Source organism: Lissotriton vulgaris, chromosome 12 (assembly GCF_964263255.1).
Source record: "Lissotriton vulgaris chromosome 12, aLisVul1.2, whole genome shotgun sequence".
Lineage (NCBI taxonomy): Eukaryota > Metazoa > Chordata > Amphibia > Caudata > Salamandridae > Lissotriton > Lissotriton vulgaris.
In genome coordinates this window covers 242,779,777-242,805,800 of record NC_141700.1, presented here as the reverse complement: position 1 = coordinate 242,805,800, position 26,024 = coordinate 242,779,777, and the positions used below count along the sequence as shown (strand labels likewise).

At 45.3% G+C, this 26,024-nt stretch overlaps 1 protein-coding gene across 1 annotated transcript in view; it reads left to right on the top strand.

Moving 5' to 3' along the window:
• LOC147673861 (uncharacterized) overlaps positions 1–26,024 on the top strand; it is a 1,240,526-nt gene that overhangs the window by 1,097,266 nt on the left and 117,236 nt on the right. The window contains exons 15-16 of the mRNA XM_086947748.1: positions 658–808; positions 4,122–4,195. Of these exons, the coding sequence (XP_086803874.1) occupies positions 658–808; positions 4,122–4,195 (225 nt within the window). The remainder of the gene's footprint in view (positions 1–657; positions 809–4,121; positions 4,196–26,024) is intronic.

The window sequence follows — 26,024 nt, the reverse complement described above, 5'->3', positions numbered from 1 at the left end:
TCGCTGCTTTATGACAGTGATGTTTGCATGCGTGACTGTATGGCTCTAGCCAAGAAAGCAGTCACCAAGTCTCCAGACTACTAAGAAGTCTCCCACTGTCCCAGCAGGCCACAAGAATCACAGGCCCACTAAGAAGTGCTGCTGATAAACACTGGCAACTACTGCAGTAATTACGTGCTGGGTGTCGACTCCTTTCACTGACTTTAAATGTTTCGACTATTTGTTTCTCAAAATCTTCGACTATTACGTTGCAGCTTGTGTTCATGGTCTGGAGCCGTGTTCCTGTTGAATGGTAACAGCACCTTTTCTCCAGTATACTCCCAATGTAACGCAGTATCTGTGGCTCCTTCAAATATTGTCATTGGTACCTGTTCAGATGTGGGCTTTATTTAGATGTTTGGCGTCCCTTATGTTAAATGTGTGTTTTCTTCCTAATTGCCTAATGGTTGAAACTCACACATGACACCAGTGTCTCAGTTATGAACAGCCTATCTTTATGATTGTTGTCATCTACTTAAAGATCACTGATTGGTAATCCGTGTACAAAGATCACTTGCTTAGCTCCTCCAGTTTTTATAGCAGGCACAAAAGAAAGAATACAAGTGTAAGAATAATAAACAAATCATTACAAAGGTTTTTTTTTCTCGGATTTTGCAGGCATCTCTTTCCGCTGACGTGGTAAAGTCTATTGAACGTCATGCGTCCACTCTTGCAGAACCCACTCTCTGTACTCGATTGTACTACTGTGGAGGCCAAGACCACCCCGAGAGGCTGACGCAGATACTAGGCAGCGGTTTCGCGCCCGAAGGTATGTAAACTAGCTAGCCATAGTAGCAGGGCAGGTCCCTGCCCACCCACCTCCTCTCTTTCCTCCCCCGCCCTCCCCCCTCCCCAAATCTCCCTCCCCTTCTGTTGGGAGTGTAAAAATCCATGTTTTTCAATTGTCTCATTTGCCCCCCTACATCAATGTGTATTCTGGGACATATCTGTGTGTTCTTATATGAATGGGCTTAAATAGTCAAGCATGGAAGGTGCTGTTGGATAAAAACGTGCACTTGCTGAATTTATTGCATATGACATGGGGTCACAAGGGAGCTATGGGTACCTAGTGTTGCTCTCAAAGGTAAAATGAAAGCTGTAGTCTGATATTAGTAATAATATGCTGTAAACATACATGGAAATATTAGTCCGGACTGAGCTTTGAGATAAACTGCAGAGTACTAGATCAACAGTGTTACAGCTAGAAAATAGTAGGGTTTTTAAAAAAAGTTTGACTTGCAAGATAAAGCTGAGCGCCTTTGAACATTTCCACTGAGTTAGTGAAACAACAATTGTTAAGTTCTCCATGTTGTCCTTATTTGAGAAGGTTATTTGAGGGGGACACCTCTCGCTTAGCACTGGAAATTAAAAAAGGTCTCTCTTAAGACTCTTATTTTGACCAATAACGTCTGTCAAACGTAATTTAACAGCACACTTAACATCCTTCTGGACAAACCTCTTTGGGGAGTGGAGAGGATTCTCCAAAAACGTGCAATTCTTTTTCTTATAACCAAATTTGTTATCAGCAATATAGTGGACGAAAAGTACTTTACTGTTGACGTTTTTCAATTTCTGTTTTTTAATGCAATTCTTAATTAACTATGGACCTGATGTACGTGTACAGGCAGGTCGCAAAAAGTGGGTGAAATTGTGCACCAATCTTTTGCGACCTGCCTCTCATTTTATGAAGTCAATTATGTACTAATGGGTCGCAACATGTCCATTTGATGGTCTGTCTGTTCCTTCCGAAGTAGTCTGGCATGTATCCCAAAGGGAAGCTGTCACACAGGGTCAGCTTCTCTTTCATATCAGAAACCACCCAACTCAGCGGCCAGCAACTAACAACCCTTTTGCAGATGCCAACCCCATAATTTTGCGAATTGCAGGTTATGCGACCACTAAAGGGCTTTGATAATCAGGACCTATTCCCGACTACATTTTAAAATGGAATTTGATCCAAGAACTATTAAGGACCAAACATGGTTTAAAGCTGAGGTTATGTTCTTTTTTGGCAAAGGCTATTTCTAGAGAAACCCTTTGTAGATAAAATTAGACATCCTTTGCATGGCAACTGGGTACAAAGCTCCCCAGAATGGCACAAACGCGTACAGAAAGCTATCATTTTAGATATTAATTATCAGCTCACAGCTGCCACTCGTTTCAAGCTAAAGAAAGTCTGATTCCATTGAATCGAAATGTAATACTTTTGTGTGGGAGGTAAGGTTACAAAAGCATTTTTTTTTTCAGGGTCGGTAATTTGTTTTTCTGGAAGCTGTGACTAACCCACCCACGACCTGGTAAAAAGTTGTCTGGAGCATGGACGACTGTAAGTGGTTAGACTGCAATCAGGGCTTTTGTGACCAGGCAGGGACAGACAATGCCACATGGTTCAAGTCCATACAGTTCGCCTAAGTCTCAGTACCATTCATAAAACACATCAGAATGTGTCCACTGTAACTTTTGCCGTGCAGGTGTGTGATGTTACAGCCTTAGGTCACAGTAGAAGTGGGTAGTGCCACAGGCACAGATCTTACCTCAGTGCTGCATTTACGCACTGAGTAAAAGACTGAAAAGTCTGATTTAGAGTTTGGTTGAAAGGATACTCCATCGTACTGGGGACGTAGTACCCGATCAGCCAAACTCATGGTCTATCTACCAGCTTTAGATCCGGTGGACTGCCAGGTTTATACTTCCAAAGTAAAATGTACTCTGTAGGTGTAAAACTTTCTACGATAGCCCGAGAGAGTACAGGCCGTTGTAGGTAAGCTTTACGACCATCTACCCACTTTTGAGTTGGCAATCAAATGGTTTTTTTTGTGTCTTTCACCACCCGAAATTTTCCAACAGTGAGGGACAGTGAAAATAAAAAATGATCCTCACACCAGGGGCCAAAAATTCCCATGGTGACAGGGCCGTTAGATTTTTTCTTTTCCAACAGCAAACTCCTGCTTTGAGAGTTTGTTTTTGAAAAAAAAAACTTTAAAAGTTTGGTGTTCGAGAGTGTCACCAATGACGAACCAGAGCAAACTTTAAATGTGTTTTTATGAACCACCATGACAGCAGTTAATACAAACCCAGAGAATTCACTGCTGGGCCGATTGTGAACTCTAAGTTTGGCTGGCAGAGTAAAGGCAGGGTGGTGGTCATAAAATTCTCCGCCGCTCTAACTGCTTTTACTCCATCCACCAAAGTCTAACTTGGTGCAGTGGCGGTATGAGTGCTCACGGGCTGCTTCAGTTGTGGCATTTCTATCCCTTAAATTCTGTGGGGCCCCAACTCGCCAGGGGACTATTTCTAATGGAATGGATGAAATTCCCTAATACTTCCCCTGCACAGTGGCCCACAAATACAACCCACGCAGGCCTTTCCTCTTCTCCCTTCAGACATTACTTGAACGCCTGGATGGCTATTACCAGTGCCCACCTTTAGTTAGCGCATGCTACAGATGCATCATTTCTACCATGACCACATGCCTGGTAAATGTTTAGATTACTAACCACATGCATTCTCTTCTCTATCTGTACTCGAAATATTGTCTTCTGATCAACAGTTGTTTTCTCTTTATGAATGTGCAGCGGCGATAGTGCAACGACACATGCTCACATCCCAGAAATCTTGGAAAGGTAATGGTAGAAAGAAAAATCTACATTTAGACCAGAAATAATTCTCCATTTGTTCTTACCCTTCCACCTTCAAGGTGAGGTCAGGGTGTGTGTAAGAACTCTGGGATCATCATAGGCTACTGCTTGAACATCATGTTCTTCTTAAAAACATCCCAAGTCATGGAGTGCGCAAAAATGTTCCTATTTTCAGCTATGTAACAACAGAATGCAAATGGTGGTTGTAGCACATTTTATCACAGTTCTGCATACAGAAAGCGCTCACCGAACCAGCTCTGCACTGACAAGGAACGGTTGCCATAGCAACTGAACGCGTACGTAACGTCACCAGGCTGAGCGTGCGCCAGGCGGCCTCAGCGTGCTTTGGGATTAGGGCGGCTTGTAAATGTGGCAGCATCTGTTATTGACGTAGAAATACGGACCTCTGCGTAGCACTTTCTAAACTGTTTTCTTCCTCCTCAGATCTTCACCGTGGGGCCTTTGGAAAAGGGTTGCATTTTTCTTCAAGTGCCTCCACAGCCTGCACGTTCTCTCCGGTAAGCCTGCGACATTTCCAAGTTCCATCCTCAAACGGTTCAGAAAAGAGACGCAGTCGTTTACACGCATTATGCGGTTGGTTTAAGGCCTGTCATATTCAAGGCACGACTGAGACTGTGGGTATTCAGATTTATACAAAGAAACACGTGTTTATTGAGTTTAAGCAACAGCATAGAATAGTGTCAGGATTTGACAGAATTTACATTTATCTTTCCTTTCTGTTTTGAAGTTGTTAGTGGCACATGCTTTCATTGTCATACATGGGGTGAGGGGGCGTAAGGGACCCACCTTCAAGACTGTGCTGTGTAAAGAAAGTGGGAAAACTTAGCAATGAGGCACTTAACGTATTTATCTCCACCCTGCCTTCTCGGAGATGCACGTTAATTGTCTGGGGGAGGGGGGAAGCGGGGGGGCCTTGGAAGTCTGAGTTTTCTTTGTAAGATGTCATGTTTTTGGACAAACTTGTTGAATCTCTTACCTGTGGAGTCATGGATAAAGAGTTGTTTTCATTTTTCTTAACCCCCCACAGCGGTCATCTTGTGTTTGGCAGACAGTTCCTTTGTGACTAATATTATTGAGAGAGCACGGAAATTGCCAGCCATTGATATTATATATAATCGCGTTCTTGAGAAATGCTCATTTCTGTGGAAAATGTCATTACTTTGTTACCTGGCGAATGAATAATCCTTTCCTCCTATTACAAACAGCACACTCATATGGTACCATGATTCAATTCGTGCTACGTAGACCATGGACCGCTCTACACACACGGTTGCAGGGTGTGATGGGACGATGTATTGATTAGGTTCCAAGGTAGCATATTGGGGGGCAAGTGACTAGTCGGCGGTTTAGGCCAGTAAACATCCACTGAGGAGGTGGATAATTCGGGGCAGTGCTAAAAATGATGCTATGCCGATTGTGATTGGCAAACAACGCAAGTGGATCCACACAAGGCCGGAAGTTTGTGGCTCACACAATTACAGGAGCATTGCATATGAGATTGTCACTTTCCTTTTGTGGGATCACTTCCACAGAACGCTTTATTCAATCAATAGAAGAGCTATCATCAAGCACTGCTTAGTGACTCTCTTTTTGTTTAATTTTCACAATTTCCCGATGGCTTCTTGCATTCTAAAGTATTAGCTTCTGAATGTTATTTGTGATCAGTGCTACTTTCACATGAATCATTTTCTTCACTTGTGTAGGTAGAACATACATAGATGAAGGTACATTTAAACCTCAAGAATGCAGTTGTTTGAAGTCGCCAGTGATGTAGCTCTGACCACGCTGCCTGGTGTCCGTAGACCTAGGTTTGAGTAGAGGTGGGCAAGCCCCTGAAAGTTCGAGCAAGGCTCGAGCCTGATGCATGGCTCTGACTCAGCTCAAGGTCCTCACGGGTCATTGAGCCCAAAATGAGCCGTGGCTTATGCTTGCCACCCCCATCAAAACTCATGTGGCAAGAATAATTAAAAGCAAAGTAATAACCATTGTCTTTAATAATCCTCATGAGGCTAGAGCGTGGGAGGTTTAAATCATCAGCCTTTGATGTCATAAAGGAGAGAGAAAGGTATACCCATTTAGTGGCTGAGTTGCACGATGTCAAACCAGAAAGCCTGGTATCAATATTGGCTTCCCCACTTTACCAAATTATAGGATCCTAGGCAAGTATCCTAGCCTCCTTTTTCTTCATTTTCACTTATGAGAGCACTTTCAAATGCATGATTTCAGGATGAGCTCTCTGCAAACAACTTATGTGTCTGATTTCATAGACTATAATAATGCTCCATCTATAATAACTATCTAGGCCAAATACAGTACTTATGGTAACTGACTTGCCTGTTGGTTCATCAGTGCCCTAGTCATCAGCTGGAATGGTAAGTTCATGTATAGAAACGATCACTTAATAAATACTTCTCAATATAGTGTTATCATCTAATGTACTACGGTGAAATGCTTCCGCAAGGTAAAGAAATTAACTTTTTAACTATATAATATTTTATATGATGCTTGTTACATGGTTTACTTGCCACATATGTTTCTATGACTCTGCTCGTACACGGGCTCTTAAAGCCAGAGTCGCCCCTTGGCTCCGTTCTGGCTTAGCCCTCCCTGTTAATTTGTTGGCTTGCCCACATCTAGGTGTCAGAGGTCAGTATTCGAAAGCAGTGTGTGAAGATCAGGGTTAGGCGGAGGTACACATGAGCTTCTCTGCAGATTTTGAATCAGAGCGGACTTCTGATCACTGATGCTGATTCTACGCTCAGGGTTGACAAGCCAGTGTTTGCTTCCTTTCCACGTAGGCAGACGAGCTAAAAGGTGGGATAAATACCTAATCAGCCTCCTTTTAAAAACAATAAACTGGTTATCCTCCTTTTCTGATATCAGAGTTAAATTAGTTATTTTGAGTGTTTGTCCGTTGTCTTTTTTAGACTGTTTTGGTGGCATATCATAAAGCTTGATAGTTGACAGATATGCAGTAATAGATGGGAGAAGAGAAAATTCTCAAATTTTCGTCTGATACCATCATGCCAGAACTCTTAATTGTTTCTCATTATCTAGAGCGATTAGCTTTCCACTGTAGGTCTCCAAAGCATTTATCTACCTTAGAGCATTCTTGGACTGGCTCACCAACTCCTGCACTAAAGCGTGCTCGTTTTCAGGTGGATGTGCACATATGCTCAGGCAAATACCATCACTCATGGGGCAACTGTCAATGGCTGACTTGGGCTGACTCCTTGTCCCACACTGTGTGCTGTCATGGATGGAATGAATTGCACTCATTCATACAAACTACAAAAGAGGAGAAGGTTGACCTAAAGCCTCACCTTCTATTTAAAATTACTTGTACTTTAATTACGTTTTTTGATTACAAGTTTCTAGCAGACAGCTGAGCATGCCATGCCGTCAGAGATTCTTACAGGAATTATTACAGGGCAATACCTCTATCCCCTGGGTTTGTCACATGGAGTAATTAACACCAAAACCTTTGTCTTCTACAATAATTGTGAGATTCCACATAATTAAATGAAGGTCTACAGGCTTTAACATGCTGCATTAACAATCTACCCTTAAAGACCTATTGGCTCTAACATATATGTTCCATACTAAATAAATTAGACCTACTGCCTTTCTTGGAACTTTTCATATTAAGAAAGTAGACCTATGACATCTCACATAACTTTTTCCAGTAAACCAGTTAGGCCTATAACCTTTATCCCACTAGACAAAGTGGTCTAGAGCACACCAGCAACTTGCAAAAAGCCATCAAGAACCTCAATTGCTGGATCACTGCATGCGCCGACACCCTTTAAGCACAACCCAATGGCTAAAGCTTGACCTCAGGCCAGCCAGTACACAGAGGAACTGCGGCTGAAGAAAAAACACTACAAGCAACTGGAGTGCAAATCGGGAACCAGTCAAGACACAACAGATAAGATATCTTCAAATCCACCCTAAGATGCTACCACCAGCAGATACAGAATGCCAAGTGCACAGCTCTTGCAGACCACATTGACACCAGCACAAACAGATGCGAGGAAATCTTCACCATCATCAAAAATTTGACTGCCCCTCTTGCTGCATCCAGCAACATCACCCTTCTTAAGACCTTTTCAACAAGCTCTCGGAATTCTTCTGTAACAAAATCACCTCCAAATACTTGAACTTTGACCTTCAACTTGATCCCATTACTGTGGCAACTCAACTTCCCATCACGGCTGAAGAATGAACTCTGACCTTGTGTATCACCGTCACCACTGTGGAAACTGCCACTACCATAAAGACCATCCATTTGGGTACCCCATCTAACCCTTGCCTGTACCAAGCCTTCACCAAAAGACTCCTACCGATCAAAACAGGACCTGGAAACACACTATCACCATGCCTCGGCTCAGCTGCTCAAGAAACCATCACCTAACCCAACCACTCTCTCCAACTATACACCTATCTCAGTCCTACCATACCTGGGCATGGTCTTAGGGAAAGTAGTCAATAATTGCCTCACTGACCACCTCAGCAACCAAAGGCTCCTTGACGACAAACAGTCCAGATTCAGGCCCAGCCACAGTACAGAAAGAGTAATCATCGCTCCACAGATAACATCTGCATGATGCTTGACAGAGGACATACCACAGCTCTCATTCTCCTGGTCCTCTCTGCTGCATGTTACATGGTCTCACACCCCACCCTTCTTAGGCACTTGCACAAGATTGGCATGCAAGGACCCTCTCTACTCTAGATCTGCTCCTTCTTAACAGATAGGACACAAGTTGTCAGCCTGGCACCTTACTCCGCTGAAGACCGCAAGCTTATCTGTGCAGTGTCTCATGGCTTATTGTTCAGCCCTACCACCTTCAATGCATAGATGATTCCTCTTACCATCGTCATCAGTGCGCACAACACTTACATCCTTTCCTACACCAATGACACACAACTAATAACCTCTGTCTCAGAGAAGGCCCCCAACCCAAGAAGCAAGTTTACAGACTGCATGACTGATATCTCTACCTGGATGAAAGCCGGTCTCGTGGCTTAGTAGACCAATGTGTCCACTGTAGGGGCCTGTGTTTGACCTCATTGTCACAGGTTCAAATCCTGGCTGGTCCACTCAGCCTTTCATCCTTCTGAGGTTGATAAAATGAGTACCATTGAGTGGAGTAACAATAAACATCTGTTATTCAGCGCCAAGATACCCTTCTGGGATGAACATGCCCTTTACAATTACACATGTGATGTTAACTGTTTCTAGTTCAACACCAACAAGAAGAAGTAGTGATCTTCAGATAGAACACCTCACCATGGGACTCCAACTGGTGGCAAGCCGAACTCAGACCCACACCCAGGACCCATGCCAGGAACCTCAGAATCATCATTGGCTGCAATTTAGACATGACTGCACAAGTCTGTCTTTGCATCCTTTTTTCACATGCTGCAAATGCTGAGGCTGATTTCAAATGGCTCCCAAGCAGCAACAGAAAAATTGGCACTCATGCCAAAGTCACCAGTAAGTTGGACTACAGGAACACCCTTTCTACACCGAGCTCACCAAACAACTTACAAAGAAGATTGCAAACTATCCAGAACTTGGCAGCTAGACTTATCCTCAACATCCCACACAGGACTCACATCACCTCACTCTTCAAGGAGCTCCATTGCCTCCTGATTAAGCATGGACGAATTTTGCGAATCTGGCGTTTGCGAATTTTGCGAATTTGCGAACTCGCAATCCGCAAAATCCGCGAATTCTCGCGAATTTGCGGATTTTGTTTTTTTTGTGTTCGCAAGGGTTTCTGCCAGTTCGCGAGGGTATGGTACCAGTTCGCAATCGCGAACTTACTTGTCGGCTCGCAACGGTCGTGACTATGTTGTTTCTACGTCTGGTTCATCATCACAGGTTCCCAGCACCCTCTGTTTCACCACTGCCACCCTCTGTTTCACCCATGCCACCCTCTGTTACATCAATGCCACCCTCTGGTTCATCATCACTGTAGATTATGGGGGGGGAAAGCAAGCACACCTGCCCTGCTTCAACTGACATGATTTAATTTGGGGTTAGTTAATTAATGTGTCACTGTTTTAAAATTCCAGGTCTGGCACCTGCTTCCTTATCAGTAAATTGCTTTCTGTTGCAGTGCAATTTTTTTCCAGGACCTTTGTGGCCTACTTGTAGCTATTCTATGAGCCTGCTGTGAGGGTCAGAGCAGGGTCATACAATTGTTGCAACTAGCAACTGAACTCTGGAGGGGCCCCAGTCAGGAAGCACTACAGGGAATGGTTACTAATGATGAGTTTGAACTCTTGCACCTGCCGAGTGCTTTCAGTTTTGCAAAACTCGTTTTTCTGCAATTTCGCGGGATTCGCAGGGTGCGAACACGCGCGAGCTCGGATTCGGAAGCCGCAAATTCGTGCGAATATGCGTTTTGTTTTTTTGCGGCGTGTTAGTTCGCAAGGTTTTGTGCGTTTTCGCGACCCGCTTGTAGCGCAAGGCGCGAGGTTACCCTTGCGGTCGTTCAAGGGCGCGGCCATCTTGTTTGCATGGCGTATTTCCGTTTCCGGGCACGAAGTGTAATCTCGCAAAGTGTGCGGCTCGCCAGTACAATTTCGCGAGTGTTCGCAAGGAAAATTGCGCGCAAACTTACCCGCGCGGTCGTGAACGGGCGCAGCCATCTTGTTTCTCATTCATTGCTATGGTTCTGGGCATGCTTTTTGTATCCTCTCTAAATCTCTGCCATCCTTTGCTTGTTTGAAGTGTTTTTTATCTATTTTACTTATTATCTATCCCTCTATTTTTCTAGCCCTATATTTTTGTGTTTACTGCTACTTTTGGTTAATTTTAAACTACTTTTTTAAACTCTTTTCTTCTCTTCCCTATTCTATTTTCTTTATTCCTTTCCGCCCAGACCATGGTGAAGGGAGCCGGGAAGCATCCCGAGAAGGGGAAGGGTCCCGCACCCCGTGCCCGGCTCCCTTGCGGGCGTTTGAGGGGGGAGCAGGTCGTACCCCGGGAGATCTTTAGCCCGGAGGAGGTGCCCGCACTCATTTTTTATGTTCAGCGCCACCTCCCCAGGACCATCATGGCAGGCGGCGGGATCGGTGTCGGGTACGGGATCCGGGAGCGCCGGAAGCGGTGGGAGAAGGTGTGCCGGGCCATGTACCACCATTCTCGGGTCTGGCGCACCTACAACCAGGCCACCCACCCCTGGACGGATGTACTGGACCGTGAACGAGATCTGCTCGACCTGCTTGGCCTTGAGATCCCCGGGCTTGGTGAGTAGTGGTAGCTATTTCTTTACTACTCTGTTTTCTCCTGCTGTGTGTTATTATATTGCAATTTTTTGTTTTTTACCAAGAGCAATAATGCTGCTCATTACATTGTAGGTAAATTATATTTCAAAATCTTCTGTGCATTTCAGGTGCACTGCTCTCCTTCTCAGTAGTGTTGCTACTATGCTTATTTGTTTTCGATTTTGTGTTCATTTCATTGGCCTGTGAAATTATGTATCAGTGTAGTTTAAAGAACTGCGTAATGCTACACACTAAGGTTCAGATTTTTAATTACCGGCGCATCCCTGCAAAGTAGCAGGGATGCGCCAGTAATTGTGCGCCACGCCACCATCACCCATGGTGCGACGTATTTATAATGCGGCGCACCATGGGCCCAAAACGTCAACAAAGCGTTACGCATCTATGCCGTAAAGGCGGCGCAGTGCTGGAGTTGTGTCGCAACGATGGCGCAGCTCCATCAATGCTCTGGGGTGCCCTATCTCCCCAATGCTGCGTCAAGCCGTACGTCTGCTTCAAGCAGGCGCAGGGTTTGAGTCACGCATCATTGTTGTTAAAGTGAGTGATTGAAATCTTGTAGATTTCCCTCAGCCACTTTTAGGATGCGTTCCTGCACAGGAACGCCCTCCCTTGCGCCGGAACGCGCCCTGATGGCGCAGGGCTTTACAACGTGATGCATCTCCCATATGCGTCACGTTGTTAATATACGCCGCACCATTGCGCCTCTTTTGTGCTGCCGCTGCGTCACAAAAGTCACGCAACAATGGAGCAAAAGAGCCGCAAGGGGCTTCTAAATCAGCCCCTACAGACTCAAGTCCAGTCCTTCCTTTGTACACATGGCGATAAGAAGAAATAGTGGTGGTGGATTGATAGTTTGAGTATTTTGATGACTGGTTAATGTAGTAGGAAACTTTAGTGTTGTCGCTGATCTGCAATCACGATGGACTTTGTCTGTCACTTCGCGTGCTGCGGACTGCTGCCTGCCAATCCTAGGCAAACCTTTTTAGTACTTTGTTTAGTGAGTTATATAAGAAGTTTCCAATTCGACGGTCCGCCAATCAAGCAATACTAATAACGTAGTAGACCACATGAGATTGGTCAATAATATATCCCGTGGAATAGTTGTCTATTTGCTATTTCGCCAAAATATTTTGTTAGTTCTTTTGAAATGTTTGATTTGGTTGACAAATATCATCCATGTTTTCTGTTTTTCTTTCTTTCATGTTGTACATCAGCTCCCCCCAGGGGCAAGAGGAGGACACAGGAGGAGGAGGAGGGTGCTGTTCAGGATGCAGGCCAGGATCGGGCAGGCGAAGGCTCCTTTGCTGGCCCCAGTAAGTTTTAATTTTAATATAGAGTACTTATTTTTTCCTAGCGTTCCTCATTCGATTTTTTCTAAATCGTCTTTGATCTTCTTGTAGACTGGATCTAAATTCTTATCCTGCCTCGACTATGACTCCGTGTGGTATTACTAGATTATTCTTATTAGTCTGTCTGTGTAGCTAACTAAGATTGCACATTTGGCAATTCCATTGGACTCCCATTCTAGTCAGCAATAGCTCTATGCACTGAGTGCAGTCCTCTGGGATTGTCCATAATGTCTTTTCAAGTCTTCTAAATGTTTATGCTTTGACAATTGCCAACAATAAAAAGGTGAATGACCACCAAGAAAGAATAAGATACTACTTTACTTTTGGTTTGGATAGGAGGACAATCCATTCTACTACTGTTGCAGGGACAAATCTGCACAAACAGAACTATGGACACTAAATAATGCATTGCTTAGCTTATCAATTATAATAGGTGCTGTTAGACTTTCCACATACCTCAGTGATAACAGACTTTGTAGTTGAACCCCCAATCTCCTTACTGACTAGATAGTGTGGCAGAGTCATTTAGCTCCCAAAGTCACCGATGATTGATCCCCAATGATGTCAGAGGCACGGACTCATGCTTGCAAAAATTCCAAAACCTTTAGCTCATCCACCCTAGTCTGGAGGACCAAAAACCACAGAGTCTATTTAAGTGTAAAAGCTTTATTAAAAGTAAACACATTTATTAAAATCAAGTTTGTCATAAAAATAAACGTTTAACTGAAAATGGAAAAGTGCTTAGTGCTGACGATTAATTGGACACATTTCTTGTGGTCGAGCCGAGCTCTCACCTGGTTTGAACTTGATCCTGCTCGTGTTCTTAGAAGTCAAGCTTCTGTCTGTTAGGAGAAAAAGTGGTGTGTGTTAAAAATAAAAAGCAAGCATTCATCAGTTGTGCCAAAAAGTGCAGCAAGACAACAGCCTTTCCTGGAAAAAGGGGCATTTTTACTTTAGAGTAGACAGTCACAAATTATTAAATTGTATTCTGTTTTTTTTCACATTTCTTTCTTCCTCCTAGACCAAATATTATATAATAGTGAGTGGTGTATTCTAACATTATTAAATGTACTTTGTAGGTGGAACATCTGGAAGCGGGGCCAGCACGGAGGTGGTGGTGGCATTGGACGAGGACAACTCTGGGGAGGAGGCGGTGGAAGTGCCGGACAATTCTGTGAGGGATAACACGGTGGTGGCGGGCAGAGGTAAGCTATATATTCCTTACTTATTGAGATTGAAGACTGCAGAGTGTGCTTTCTGCACGGGTGTACTATAAATCAACCAGGTAGTAGCCTCCTCTAAATGTACTTCGACTTAGCTGTGAAGTTTTGGGCGAGAAGAATCCCAATCAGATCTGAGATGAACTTGATGGATGGGATGAACGAAAAGCGAAAGAAGGGTGTAAGTAAGTGTGGAAGGACGAGAAATGTAATGATGACTGGCAAAGAAGAATGATATGTGTTTGCTTGGTCCCCGAGGTGGCTGGGAAGGAAAGAATATGGTATGGTGCATGGCTGGGTGAATGATGAAGCAAGGCTGGGTGGAAGGAGAACAGCCTGGGTGGGTGAAACAGAAACTGTATGTGTCTATATACTTTGAATGGATGGATGCCTGGATCATGGTACTATCTGACTCTTAGATAGCATATGTGTATCTAGAGAGAGTAGACGGTCACTGGATGAAGTAAGTGTTACTTTGAAAAGCATGTAACACCGCACCCGCACATCCGTTCCAGTGTAGGAAAGGCAAGGAAAAGAAGTTGTAATTTTGTCCAAATACTACCATGAATAGTAGCAGTAGTTTGTATTGCAACTGCAAGCACAGCATATATCCGGTTATTACGGTGGACACTCCCTACCACTCTTAATAACTTTAATTTAGTAGTAGTACGTCATTCATGTGTGGGTGTATCACTGTTCACTCAATAATAAGCAAAGCACCTAAGGTCATCCCATATGTCATCAAATACATCCCATGTGAAGTGATAGATAATCAGATTATTTAGCTTCTTCATTTTCCTTTTCAAATACTCATTTGCACTATAGGGTGAAAGCTAAATTAATTAAGCAGTAGCCCTTTTAACAGAGTATTCTCAGTGCCACCCGTAATAGAAAAGTAAGGGCTTCACCACCTGCATGTACTGGACCGGTACAGTAACGCAAGTCTGTCTCACTCATCATGGTGTGCGTCTGTTTTTCTCGGGTGCAAGTTCACTGCGCTGGCATTATGCCGGCTTGCATAAGATAACATACCAATTTTCCTAAACAAGAGAGAAGAAGAAGAATAAGACTGGTGTACTGTCATAGTCGACTGTAATGGAAGTCCATAGTGCTCGTAGAATTTGTTCCTTAAACTCCCACTAATGTTAGAGCAAGGATGAAGAAGTCGGAGGTTACATAGATACTGTCCTCAATAGTTATGTACTGTGCTTTCAATTTGCTACTTGTACTGTGACACAACTTTCTGCTCAATCATTTTGTGTTAATCTTAAGGAGCATTGGTTACAGACTATGTCTTTCTTTCTTCATATAGTTGCTCCTTCCAAAACCAACAGACCATCAAGGAGGTGGGAGCTGGCTCGAATGGCCCGGCAACGGAGGCTGGATGCCACTGTCGCTGAATATCGGCGGCTGGTGGCCCTGGAGGAGGAGGAGACGCAGTCTGGTACTACAACAACATCCACTGCGACAGCTGCATCCTCCTCCGTGCCCCCACGGGCTGCCAGCCAGCGCAGTGCTCCAGCGGTACGGAGCCAGGCTACCAAAGCCAAAAGCCACCGCTGAGCAGCAAAGACAGCAGCTGCCCCCCACAGGATTTGCAAGGCACGCCGGCGCCGCTTATGCCTCAGAGTGTCCTACCTGGAGCAGGGGGTCCTAAGCTATAAGAACTTGGTGGAGGGCCTTCGCTTCGACCATGCCACCCTCCGCAAGGAGCATGATGCCCTGGCCGCTAAAGTCAACAGCACCCTGCCGTAGTGTCCCTTGCCCCTTTTTTAGAGACTTTTGGGGGGTGGGAATTGGGAGTTGGGTTTTTTGGGGACTTTTGAAGGACAATCGTTGGGGTTAGGGAGGGTCTTGCGGGAGATTATTTTGTTAGGGCTATAAAAAAATACTTTTTGAAACTTTATCTGACCATACCTGTTTTTTACTGCTTTTGAGTCTGGTGGGTGGGGGTTTAACTGTAAGTTTGTTTTCCTGAATAGTCCTAGGACTTTAGTAGTACTACCGTCAATCTCTCGTCTCTCCTAATACTCCATTATACTACCTCCAACCAAAGGCTTATCTTACCTGTAATTTGTGTTTGAAAGTAGGGCTAGGCCCAGGGCTGGCTCCACAGGAAATGGCGATTAAGGTTGGCAATCCAGGGCGGATGAAATTTCCTCCTCATTGCGGTGGTACTAGTGGTGTGACACAGTGGCAGTTGCATGGCTATGGAAAAAAAGAAAATGAAACCTGGTTTGTCCTTACTGTAGCATTACAACGGTACGATAGAGAATATAGCAGGTGACAGTACACTAGACTAGAACAGTGCCACAATGTAGCCTAACAAATGGTAAAGTATTGATAGTATAACTTGTACTTGTGTAGGATTTCTTTGACATTGGCTACTACTACAAGAAATAGTACTGAAGCTGAGTAAGTCTAGAATATATCCTCAGATTCCTTCACCAGCCTGTTGCTATGACCTTATCCTCCCCAGCAAGTGTGTGGAATTATTGATGTCATTTAGTCACACATCAAGCAAAACCACACAGCCCGGGGGAAGAGGGTTAGGGTTTGTAAAATGGATGGGAATGGGGGTTTCTTTTTGGGTAGGTTTTGTTGAGAGAAAATAAAAAAGCACAGCATGGACAAACAATAATAGAACATAAAGAAATTTTTGGGTACAAAGCTAACCATAAATCTTTTACGTGACATAAAGGAAGTGCATGCACTACTGAATGCATTGTTACTGAAAAGTAAGTAGTACTTTCGACAAACGTGAATGACAGAATGCGACAGTACAGGGCTACATTAAATTAGGTTTAAAAAATAGCCGAAGTAAAACCTATAGAATGCCTGTAGGGATCAATTTAGAAGCAGAGACAGATCCAATAAATGCAGTCACACACACTCATAGAAGAAACGAATGGATACTCTATCTGTATTGTTGTAGTTGTCCTGTTGAATTTGGTAAGTAAGTTGCATGCAGCAAACAATTCCTTTTATTAGCGGCACTCCTCCATTCCAGCTGACGCTTCGTCCATCAATGTTGGTGACCAGAAGACACCCTGTCCACTGCCTGCCTGGCGGATGCTGAATTGCGGCTCGCTAATGTGAAGCCTGACTCCAGCCATTTTTTCCCCATTGCACAGACTGAAAGCCGCCCTGTAATTATTGAACGAAAAACAGGAAGTGATATAATATTACAACACCACTGATAAATAAATATAAGGTATGTACGCTGTGTAGTGCAAAAAGTCACACTTTGATTTTCCTAATAGACAGTACAATATTTTTGAAAGTACGTACTCTGTCTGAGTCACCTTTTGAAGGATAAATAAGTATGGGCAAATTAATTTAGCGGATCTTTCCCCTCAAGCTAGGTGTACTGTAAACTGTGTTTTAGAACAAAATTAGACCTTCCCAGCAGTGCTCCCACCCAGACCCTTACTAAAGCCAGTCGCAAAAATGTAGAAGACCTCCAATCAGATCTCAAAAAACGAGGCCTAGCAGAAAACTGGTGACAAAACGTACTTTGAAAGTACAAATAGGCCCAAATACCCCCTTACCCACCGTGGATTGTATTCAAACAACTTGCAAGCAAGCAAAAGTATCCATAGCCAGCATCGCTCCAAGTCTCGAAAACCCCCCCACCCAAACACATGCAATAGAAATACTGCTAACCCTAACGAGCCCTAAGTTAAGAATAGTGGCAAAGGCTTTCTTTAACTATGCCAAATCCCCCCTTTCCCACCATGGATTTTCTTCAAATGACTTGCAACCAAAATTACACATTCTCACGAGTGCTCTAAGACCCCAGAACTCAGTTGCAAAAATCTAGAACACCCCGAAACACATGCAATCCTGCTGCTAGGGCTAACCCTAACGAACCCTAAGTTACAAAAAGTGCCAAAAGGCTTTTCCTTATGGATTTTGTCCCAACCACTTCTATCCGGTATTAGACCTTCCCAGGAATGCCCCAAGACCCGCCAACCCACCTGCCAAAAAGCACAACACCCCCAAACAGCCTAAAAGGAAAATCTCATACTTACAATATTTCTCGGCCTTCGGTCCAAACGCGCTGTGCAGCTAGGCCATAACTCCAGTTTTCCACCACGGATTTCCTGAAAAGCAAATGCAATCAAGATTAGAGTGTCCCAGCATTGCTCCCAGACCCCAAAACTCACCCACAAACACCCGGAACCCCCCCAAAGACCACCTCAAAGGCAAGCAAGTCAGCAAAAACACAAAAAAATTCCGCCTCCGATTTGGTCCAAACCACTTTTATCCGGTATTAGAGCTTCCCAGCAATGGCCCCAGAGCCGTCAACCCAGGAGAAAACTAGTAGAAGACCCCCAAACAGCCAAAAAGCAAAAGTACAAAAATGGGGACTTGGTCATTTTTTTGACAATTTCCCAAATCACTCCGCGCGCGCTCTGCAGCTAGGCCCTAACTCCCCTCTGCCACCATGGATTTGCTTCAAACCTCTTGCAAACTAAAGTATCCATAGCCAGCAGTGCACCCAGGCCCCGAAACCCACCCACAAACACCAGGAAGCCCCCCAAACAGGCCCCCGAAAATGCTACATTGAGCAAAATGTCAGAAATAGCAACAAAAAAAATCTGCGTGGATTTTGTCCCAACCACTTCTATCCGGTATGAGACCTTCCCAGGAATGCCCCAAGACCCGCCAACCCACCCGCCAAAAAGCACAACACCCCCAAACAGCCCAAAAGGAAAATCTCATACTTACAATATTTCTCGGCCTTCGGTCCAAACGCGCTGTGCAGCTAGGCCATAACTCCAGTTTTCCACCACAGATTTCCTGAAAAGCAAATGCAATCAAGATTAGAGTGTCCCAGCAGTGCTCCCAGACCCCAAAACTCACCCACAAACACCCGGAACCCCCCCAAAGACCACCTCAAAGGCAAGCAAGTCAGCAAAAACACAAAAATATTTCCGCCTCCGATTTGGTCCAAACCACTTTTATCCGGTATTAGAGCTTCCCAGCAATGGCCCCAGAGCCGTCAACCCAGGAGAAAACTAGTAGAAGACCCCCAAACAGCCAAAAAGCAAAAGTACAAAAATGGGTACTTAGTCATTTTTTTGCCAATTTCCCAAATCACTCCGCGTGCGCTCTGCAGCTAGGCCCTAACTCCCCTCTGCCACCATGGATTTGCTTCAAACCTCTTGCAAACTAAAGTATCCATAGCCAGCAGTGCTCCCAGACCCCGAAACCCACCCACAAACACCAGGAAGCCCCCCAAACAGGCCCCCGAAAACGCTACATTGAGCAAAATGTCAGAAATAGCAAAAAAAAATTCACCGTGGATTTTGTCACAACCACTTCTATCCGGTATTAGACCTTCTCAGGAATGCCCCAAGACCCGCCAACCCACCCGCCAAAAAGCACAACACCCCCAAACAGCCCAAAATGAAAATCTCATACTTACAATATTTCTCGGCCTTCGGTCCAAACGCGCTGTGCAGCTTCGCCATAACTCCAGTTTTCCACCACGGATTTCCTGAAAAGCAAATGCAATCAAAATTAGACTGTCCCAGCAGTGCTCCCAGACCCCAAAACTCACCCACAAACACCCGGAACCCCCCCAAAGAGCTCCTCAAAGGCAAGCAAGTCAGCAAAAACACACAACAAATTCTGCCTCCGATTTGGTCCAAACCACTTTTATCCGGTATTAGAGCTTCCCAGCAATGGCCCCAGAGCCGTCAACTCACCCGCAAAAAAGTAGAACACCCCCACAAGTGCTGAGTCTTTCTTCATTGGGCGTAATCCAGCCCTCTGCTTTGATGGAAATAGGAGTCTGGAGGAGGATAGAGGAGCATGTTCTTCTGAACTTGTGAACCTGAGGAATGCAGACTGCGGCACCTTCAAATCAATAAGCAAACAAGTGAAGACAGTTCTGCTGATGGGCTTGTTTTTGTGATTTGGTGATTAAAGTTTGAATTATATTAACTGTGCACAACAAAGAAAGACAGACACACAGGAATAAAAGTGAATAAGGACGAAAAAGAAAGTTATTGATTCATTGTCTCATTTTCAGGGCTCGGTGTCAGGGTCTTGGAATAAGTATAAGGCTTCGTCATCATACTCTGCGAATTCAGGCAGGGTGAGCTCAGTGTCACCTAACAGAGAAGAAATTCCCTCATCTACGTTGCTGTCCACCTCGTCTTCATCCGGCGTGCTTTCTTGTACTTTGTAATCTGGTGGTATGAGGTGCTGATTCATCTTGATCATTGTTAACCTCTCCACATTTTTGGGCGAGAGGCAACTCCGTTTGGGAGTTACAACGCCACCAGCAGCACTGAAAACACGTTCAGAAGACACGCTTGCGAGTGGGCAAGACAAGTAGTTGAAAGCCAGGTTGGAGAGCTGTGGCCACAATTCTTTTTTCCCATGCCAATACGCCAATGGGTCAGCATTAGCATAGACCTCTGTTGAGTCATTCAGATAGTCCTGCACCATCGACTCAAGGTCCTCCTCCAAGGTTCCCCCACTTTGCTTAGCTGTTGCTCTGACCTTTTGAGAACCAAACCCAAGGTGAGCTAGCCAATCCTCTTCAGCCTCCAATGTTACTGTTGTGTCTGGTGCAGATGATCCGGTTGCTGGTGTCTTTAACGGCTGAGAGGTCACTTGTGCCACAGCCACAGGTGCAGAAGTGGATTGTTTTGACTGGGGATGGACTGCTGATGCTGATGTACTGCCTTTTCCTTCAATGAGCTGCTGTTCTCTTTCAAACCTCTTGGCTGACAAGACTAGCCAACGTTTGTACTGTGTAACATGTTCGTCATCAAAAGGAAAGAATGCTCGGCCTGCCAGCGCCTTTTTGTAGCGTGGATCCAGAATCGTAGCACAAATGTAATGCTGGTTTGAGTGGATCATTTTAAGACGTTCATCACCTTGTAGGCGCTCTAATAATTTCTCCGCCAAAACAAAAGGGTCTTGGTTTTTTTCATTTTTTTGAAACACAGAAGACACCGCCTTCAGTTGGTGCTCCAGCATGTACAACAATGGGATAGCTTTTCCCAAATTACAGTCCTCCTTGCTGATTGCACGCGTGAAGAACTCAAAAGGACGAAGCATGCCTGTCAGGCTTTTAACTATTTCCCATTGCGCCGCATCCATCCTCAGGTCCTTGTGAGCTGTACCCTGTTTTAAGAAATAGTGATTGAGTACCGTATACTGCTCATACAGACGCTCAAGCATGTAGAAGGTTGTGTTCCAACGTGTTGCCACCTCCTGGATGAGTGCTTTCACTGGCATTCGACGTTCATGTAGCAGGCTCCCCAGATGCTTTCGGGCCTTAAAAGAATGGCTGAAATGGTTGCACATTTTTCGGCAGGTGTCCACTACCTCGTACGCTGGACTGTCTTTATCACTCAAGGTTTATACATTGCGCCAAACACGGCACTCTGAAATAGCGACCCAGCTCCATGGCCTTAACTACATTGGCGCCATTATCCGTGGAAACATAACCAATCTGGCGTTTTTTTGGGGACAGCCAGTGAAGGACCTTTGTGTTAAACTCATCCAAAATGTTTTGTGCTGTGTGACGTTTCTCCAAACCAAACATGGCTAGTGTTGCATGTTTCCGAGCAGCTTTAAAAACTTGGTCCGGGTCAACACCTGCGTTTAGCTTTGCTTTAACCCCTGAAAAAGAGACCCAGTGTGCAGTGATGCACATGTAATCAGCGCCTGCGCCACTGGTCCACATGTCTGTTGTCAGATATATAGTGTGAACAGCACTCTTCTGCAAAGCTGCCCCAATCACCTCCAGCACATCTTCATGTAGTGCTGGAACCGCAACTCTGGCAAAATAGAACCGGCTAGGAACCTTCCATTTAGGGCAGAGCGCTGGCACTAATTCTAGAAAACCAACCCCTTCTACAAAAGAAAAAGAGAGAAGGTCCAGAGCTAGCATTTTAGCCAGCTTAGTGTTATACAGATGCGTCAGTGGGTGGTTGCGTTCATATTGCGCTTCTGTAAACAACATCTTTTTAATGTTGCCCTGGGCCAAGCATTTACAGGATGATGATGATGATATCTTCGACCCAGTTACGCTCGCTGATGAACTTTTTCGCATTGGTGTCTCACTCTCTCCCACACTCTTAGTGTGGCTGACATGGGGTGTGCTGCTGACAGGGGTACTGGGTGTAAGTGAAGTGTTTGACACGTCTTCTTCCTCCTCGTCATCATCAGATGAAAAATCAACGTTTTCATTACGTGCAATTCGGGCTTCCTTGATCGCCTGTAGGTGCGCAAACCATTCGACTGTGTGCTGTCTCTTAAGATGACCTCTCTGGCCTCCGGTACCATAGTTGGTACCAAACTTACCCCGACTAACTGCAACCTTACAAATGCTACAAATGGCGAAGTTTTCCCTTTTTGGGCAAACACTAAAGAAGTCCCAAGCTGGGGACTTGAATTGTCTGTGGGGGCCGGAGGAGGCGGCGATACTGGTGGCGGTGGTCTTGCTGCTAATGCCAGATGAAGAGGAGGATGTGGATTGCCGAACTTTAGTACGTTGTGCACTTTCACCACCACTAATTGAGGTCGAGGTGGATGGAGGTCCCTTCTGGCGAGGAAGAAATATGGAAGCGGTACGTGTTGGTGTACTAGTTAACTCTAATGATTGTTGTGTTTCCATTGCCTCCTCGTCAACATCATCATCACGCTCAGCAGCTTCTCGGGCTAGGGTCAAAATGTCTGTTTGCTGCATGCCCGCTGGGGCTGCAGTGACCTTTATGATGACTGGCTCGTCATCGTGAGAGCCTTCATCAGCAGCAGTATCCGCCACTTCTTGTTGAGTCTCATCACACTCCATAACTATGAGTTTTTCGACGACCTTCCTTTTACGCTTAAGTACCTTTGTCAGATCATGGTGTGCCTCACTCTCAGACGGCCGTGGTGGTTCCCAATCTTCATCCATATCATCAGAAGGAGGTGGGCTTGAAGAAGATGTAGACACCCCCCTTGATCTTTTCCTTGCTAGGGATGTGGAAGACAATGAATGATCATCAGGAGGAGTGGCTTCCTCAAATGATACCTCGGCTTGATTGTCGATTTCCTGATGTGCCCCTACTTCGGGAGGAACAACTATTGTGGGCACTTGTGACCCTCCATGCACCTCTGCTTGCGCATCTCCTTGCGCTGCCTCTCCTTCCACATGTACTTGGGCTTGTACTTGCACATGTGGTTGTTGTTGCGGCTGTGGTTGTTCAACACTTGTCAGATGAGTTACAACAACCTGTGTTGATTCAGGGACATTGCTGCTACTTTCTTGCGATGAGCCAACATCACTGGTCGATGGTGATTGATTGAAGAAGTACACTGACTGCCTCTGCAGCACTCAAGGGCTTGGACTTAAGTTGGCGTGGTGGTGGCGGCACTGAGCCCAATGGAGCGGGGGTGCTGCTCCCAGCTTGGTCCCCAGCAGATCCCGCTGCTGCTGCAGGTGTACTTTATTTTTTACTCCCAAAAAACGTGGCGGCCGGCACACCAGCCTCCTTGGTAACTTGCTTCTTCTGCTCCTTACTGGCAACTTTCTTGCTAGAGGAGCTACGGGGAACTTTTTTTGGGGCCATCTTCTTCAGAGCAGGTCAGAACAGCAGGCCGCAGTTACACGAGTTGCAGAGTTGTCTGTGGCCAGACGTGACGTCGCGTGACGTTATGCTGCACACACACACCGCTGCAGGACTTCTTCCTGGCACTGGTGGTTCTCTTGAGTCTTGTGCACCTAAAAGCAATGGAAGACAGAGGAACATCAGTTCAGTTATACACCTCAAAAAAATCGAAAAAACAGAAAAATCAGCACAATCCCATGCCCTCCATGATGTTTAAATTCAAGGCACCCCACAGAAAGACTAGGCCCATACAACACTCACTATCCCTGGTGAAAAGGCCACAACAACAGGCCAAAAAAACTAAAATCACAGAAAAATCAGCACAATCCCAAACCATCCAGGCCCTCCATGATGTTTAAATTCAAGACACCCCACAGAAAGACTAGGCCCATGCAACACTCACTACCCCTGGTGAAAAGGCCACAACAACAGGCCAAAAAAACGAAAATCATAGAAAAATCAGCACAATCCCAAACCATCCAGGCCCTCCATGATGTTTAAATTCAAGACACCCCACAGAAAGACTAGGCCCATGCAACCCTCACTACCCCTGGGCATAAAGGTTGAAAACTAGGCAAAATGGTTGCAGACCTAACAACACTGCCTGCATTCAAAATGGCCACTTGCCTCCCAGCACATGGCCTACCTGTACCAGCACTCAAAATGGCCCCCACCCACATGGCCTGTCCCCATGAACACCCCAAAAAATCGAAAAACACAGAAAAAATCAGCACAATCCCAAACCATCCAGGCCCTCCATGATGTTTAAATTCAAGACACCCCACAGAAAGACTAGGCCCATGCAACACTCACTACCCCTGGTGAAAAGGCCACAACAACCGGACAAAAAAACGAAAATCACAGAAAAATCAGCACAATCACAAACCATCCAGGCCCTCCATGATGTTTAAATTCAAGACACCCCACAGAAAGACTAGGCCCATGCAACACTCACTACCTCTGGTGAAAAGGCCACAACAACAGGCCAGAAAAACGAAAATCACAGAAAAATCAGCACAATCACAAACCATCCAGGCCCTCCATGATGTTTAAATTCAAGACACCCCACAGAAAGACTAGGCCCATGCAACCCTCACTACCCCTGGGCATAAAGGTTGAAAACTAGGCAAAATGGTTGCAGACCTAACAACACTGCCTGCATTCAAAATGGCCACTTGCCTCCCAGCACATGGCCTACCTGTACCAGCACTCAAAATGGCCCCCACCCACATGGCCTGTCCCCATGAACACCCCAAAAAATCGAAAAACACAGAAAAATCAGCACAATCCCAAACCATCCAGGCCCTCCATGATGTTTAAATTCAAGACACCCCACAGAAAGACTAGGCCCATGCAACACTCACTACCTCTGGTGAAAAGGCCACAACAACAGGCCAGAAAAACGAAAATCACAGAAAAATCAGCACAATCACAAACCATCCAGGCCCTCCATGATGTTTAAATTCAAGACACCCCACAGAAAGACTAGGCCCATGCAACCCTCACTACCCCTGGGCATAAAGGTTGAAAACTAGGCAAAATGGTTGCAGACCTAACAACACTGCCTACATTCAAAATGGCCACTTGCCTCCCAGCACATGGCCTACCTGTACCAGCACTCAAAATGGCCCCCACCCACATGGCCTGTCCCCATGAACACCCCAAAAAATCGAAAAACACAGAAAAATCAGCACAATCCCAAACCATCCAGGCCCTCCATGATGTTTAAATTCAAGACACCCCACAGAAAGACTAGGCCCATGCAACACTCACTACCCCTGGTGAAAAGGCCACAACAACCGGACAAAAAAACGAAAATCACAGAAAAATCAGCACAATCACAAACCATCCAGGCCCTCCATGATGTTTAAATTCAAGACACCCCACAGAAAGACTAGGCCCATGCAACACTCACTACCTCTGGTGAAAAGGCCACAACAACAGGCCAGAAAAACGAAAATCACAGAAAAATCAGCACAATCACAAACCATCCAGGCCCTCCATGATGTTTAAATTCAAGACACCCCACAGAAAGACTAGGCCCATGCAACCCTCACTACCCCTGGGCATAAAGGTTGAAAACTAGGCAAAATGGTTGCAGACCTAACAACACTGCCTGCATTCAAAATGGCCACTTGCCTCCCAGCACATGGCCTACCTGTACCAGCACTCAAAATGGCCCCCACCCACATGGCCTGTCCCCATGAACACCCCAAAAAATCAAAAAACACAGAAAAATCAGCACAATCCCAAACCATCCAGGCCCTCCATGATGTTTAAATTCAAGACACCCCACAGAAAGACTAGGCCCATGCAACACTCACTACCTCTGGTGAAAAGGCCACAACAACAGGCCAGAAAAACGAAAATCACAGAAAAATCAGCACAATCACAAACCATCCAGGCCCTCCATGATGTTTAAATTCAAGACACCCCACAGAAAGACTAGGCCCATGCAACCCTCACTACCCCTGGGCATAAAGGTTGAAAACTAGGCAAAATGGTTGCAGACCTAACAACACTGCCTGCATTCAAAATGGCCACTTGCCTCCCAGCACATGGCCTACCTGTACCAGCACTCAAAATGGCCCCCACCCACATGGCCTGTCCCCATGAACACCCCAAAAAATCGAAAAACACAGAAAAATCAGCACAATCCCAAACCATCCAGGCCCTCCATGATGTTTAAATTCAAGACACCCCACAGAAAGACTAGGCCCATGCAACACTCACTACCCCTGGTGAAAAGGCCACAACAACCGGACAAAAAAACGAAAATCACAGAAAAATCAGCACAATCACAAACCATCCAGGCCCTCCATGATGTTTAAATTC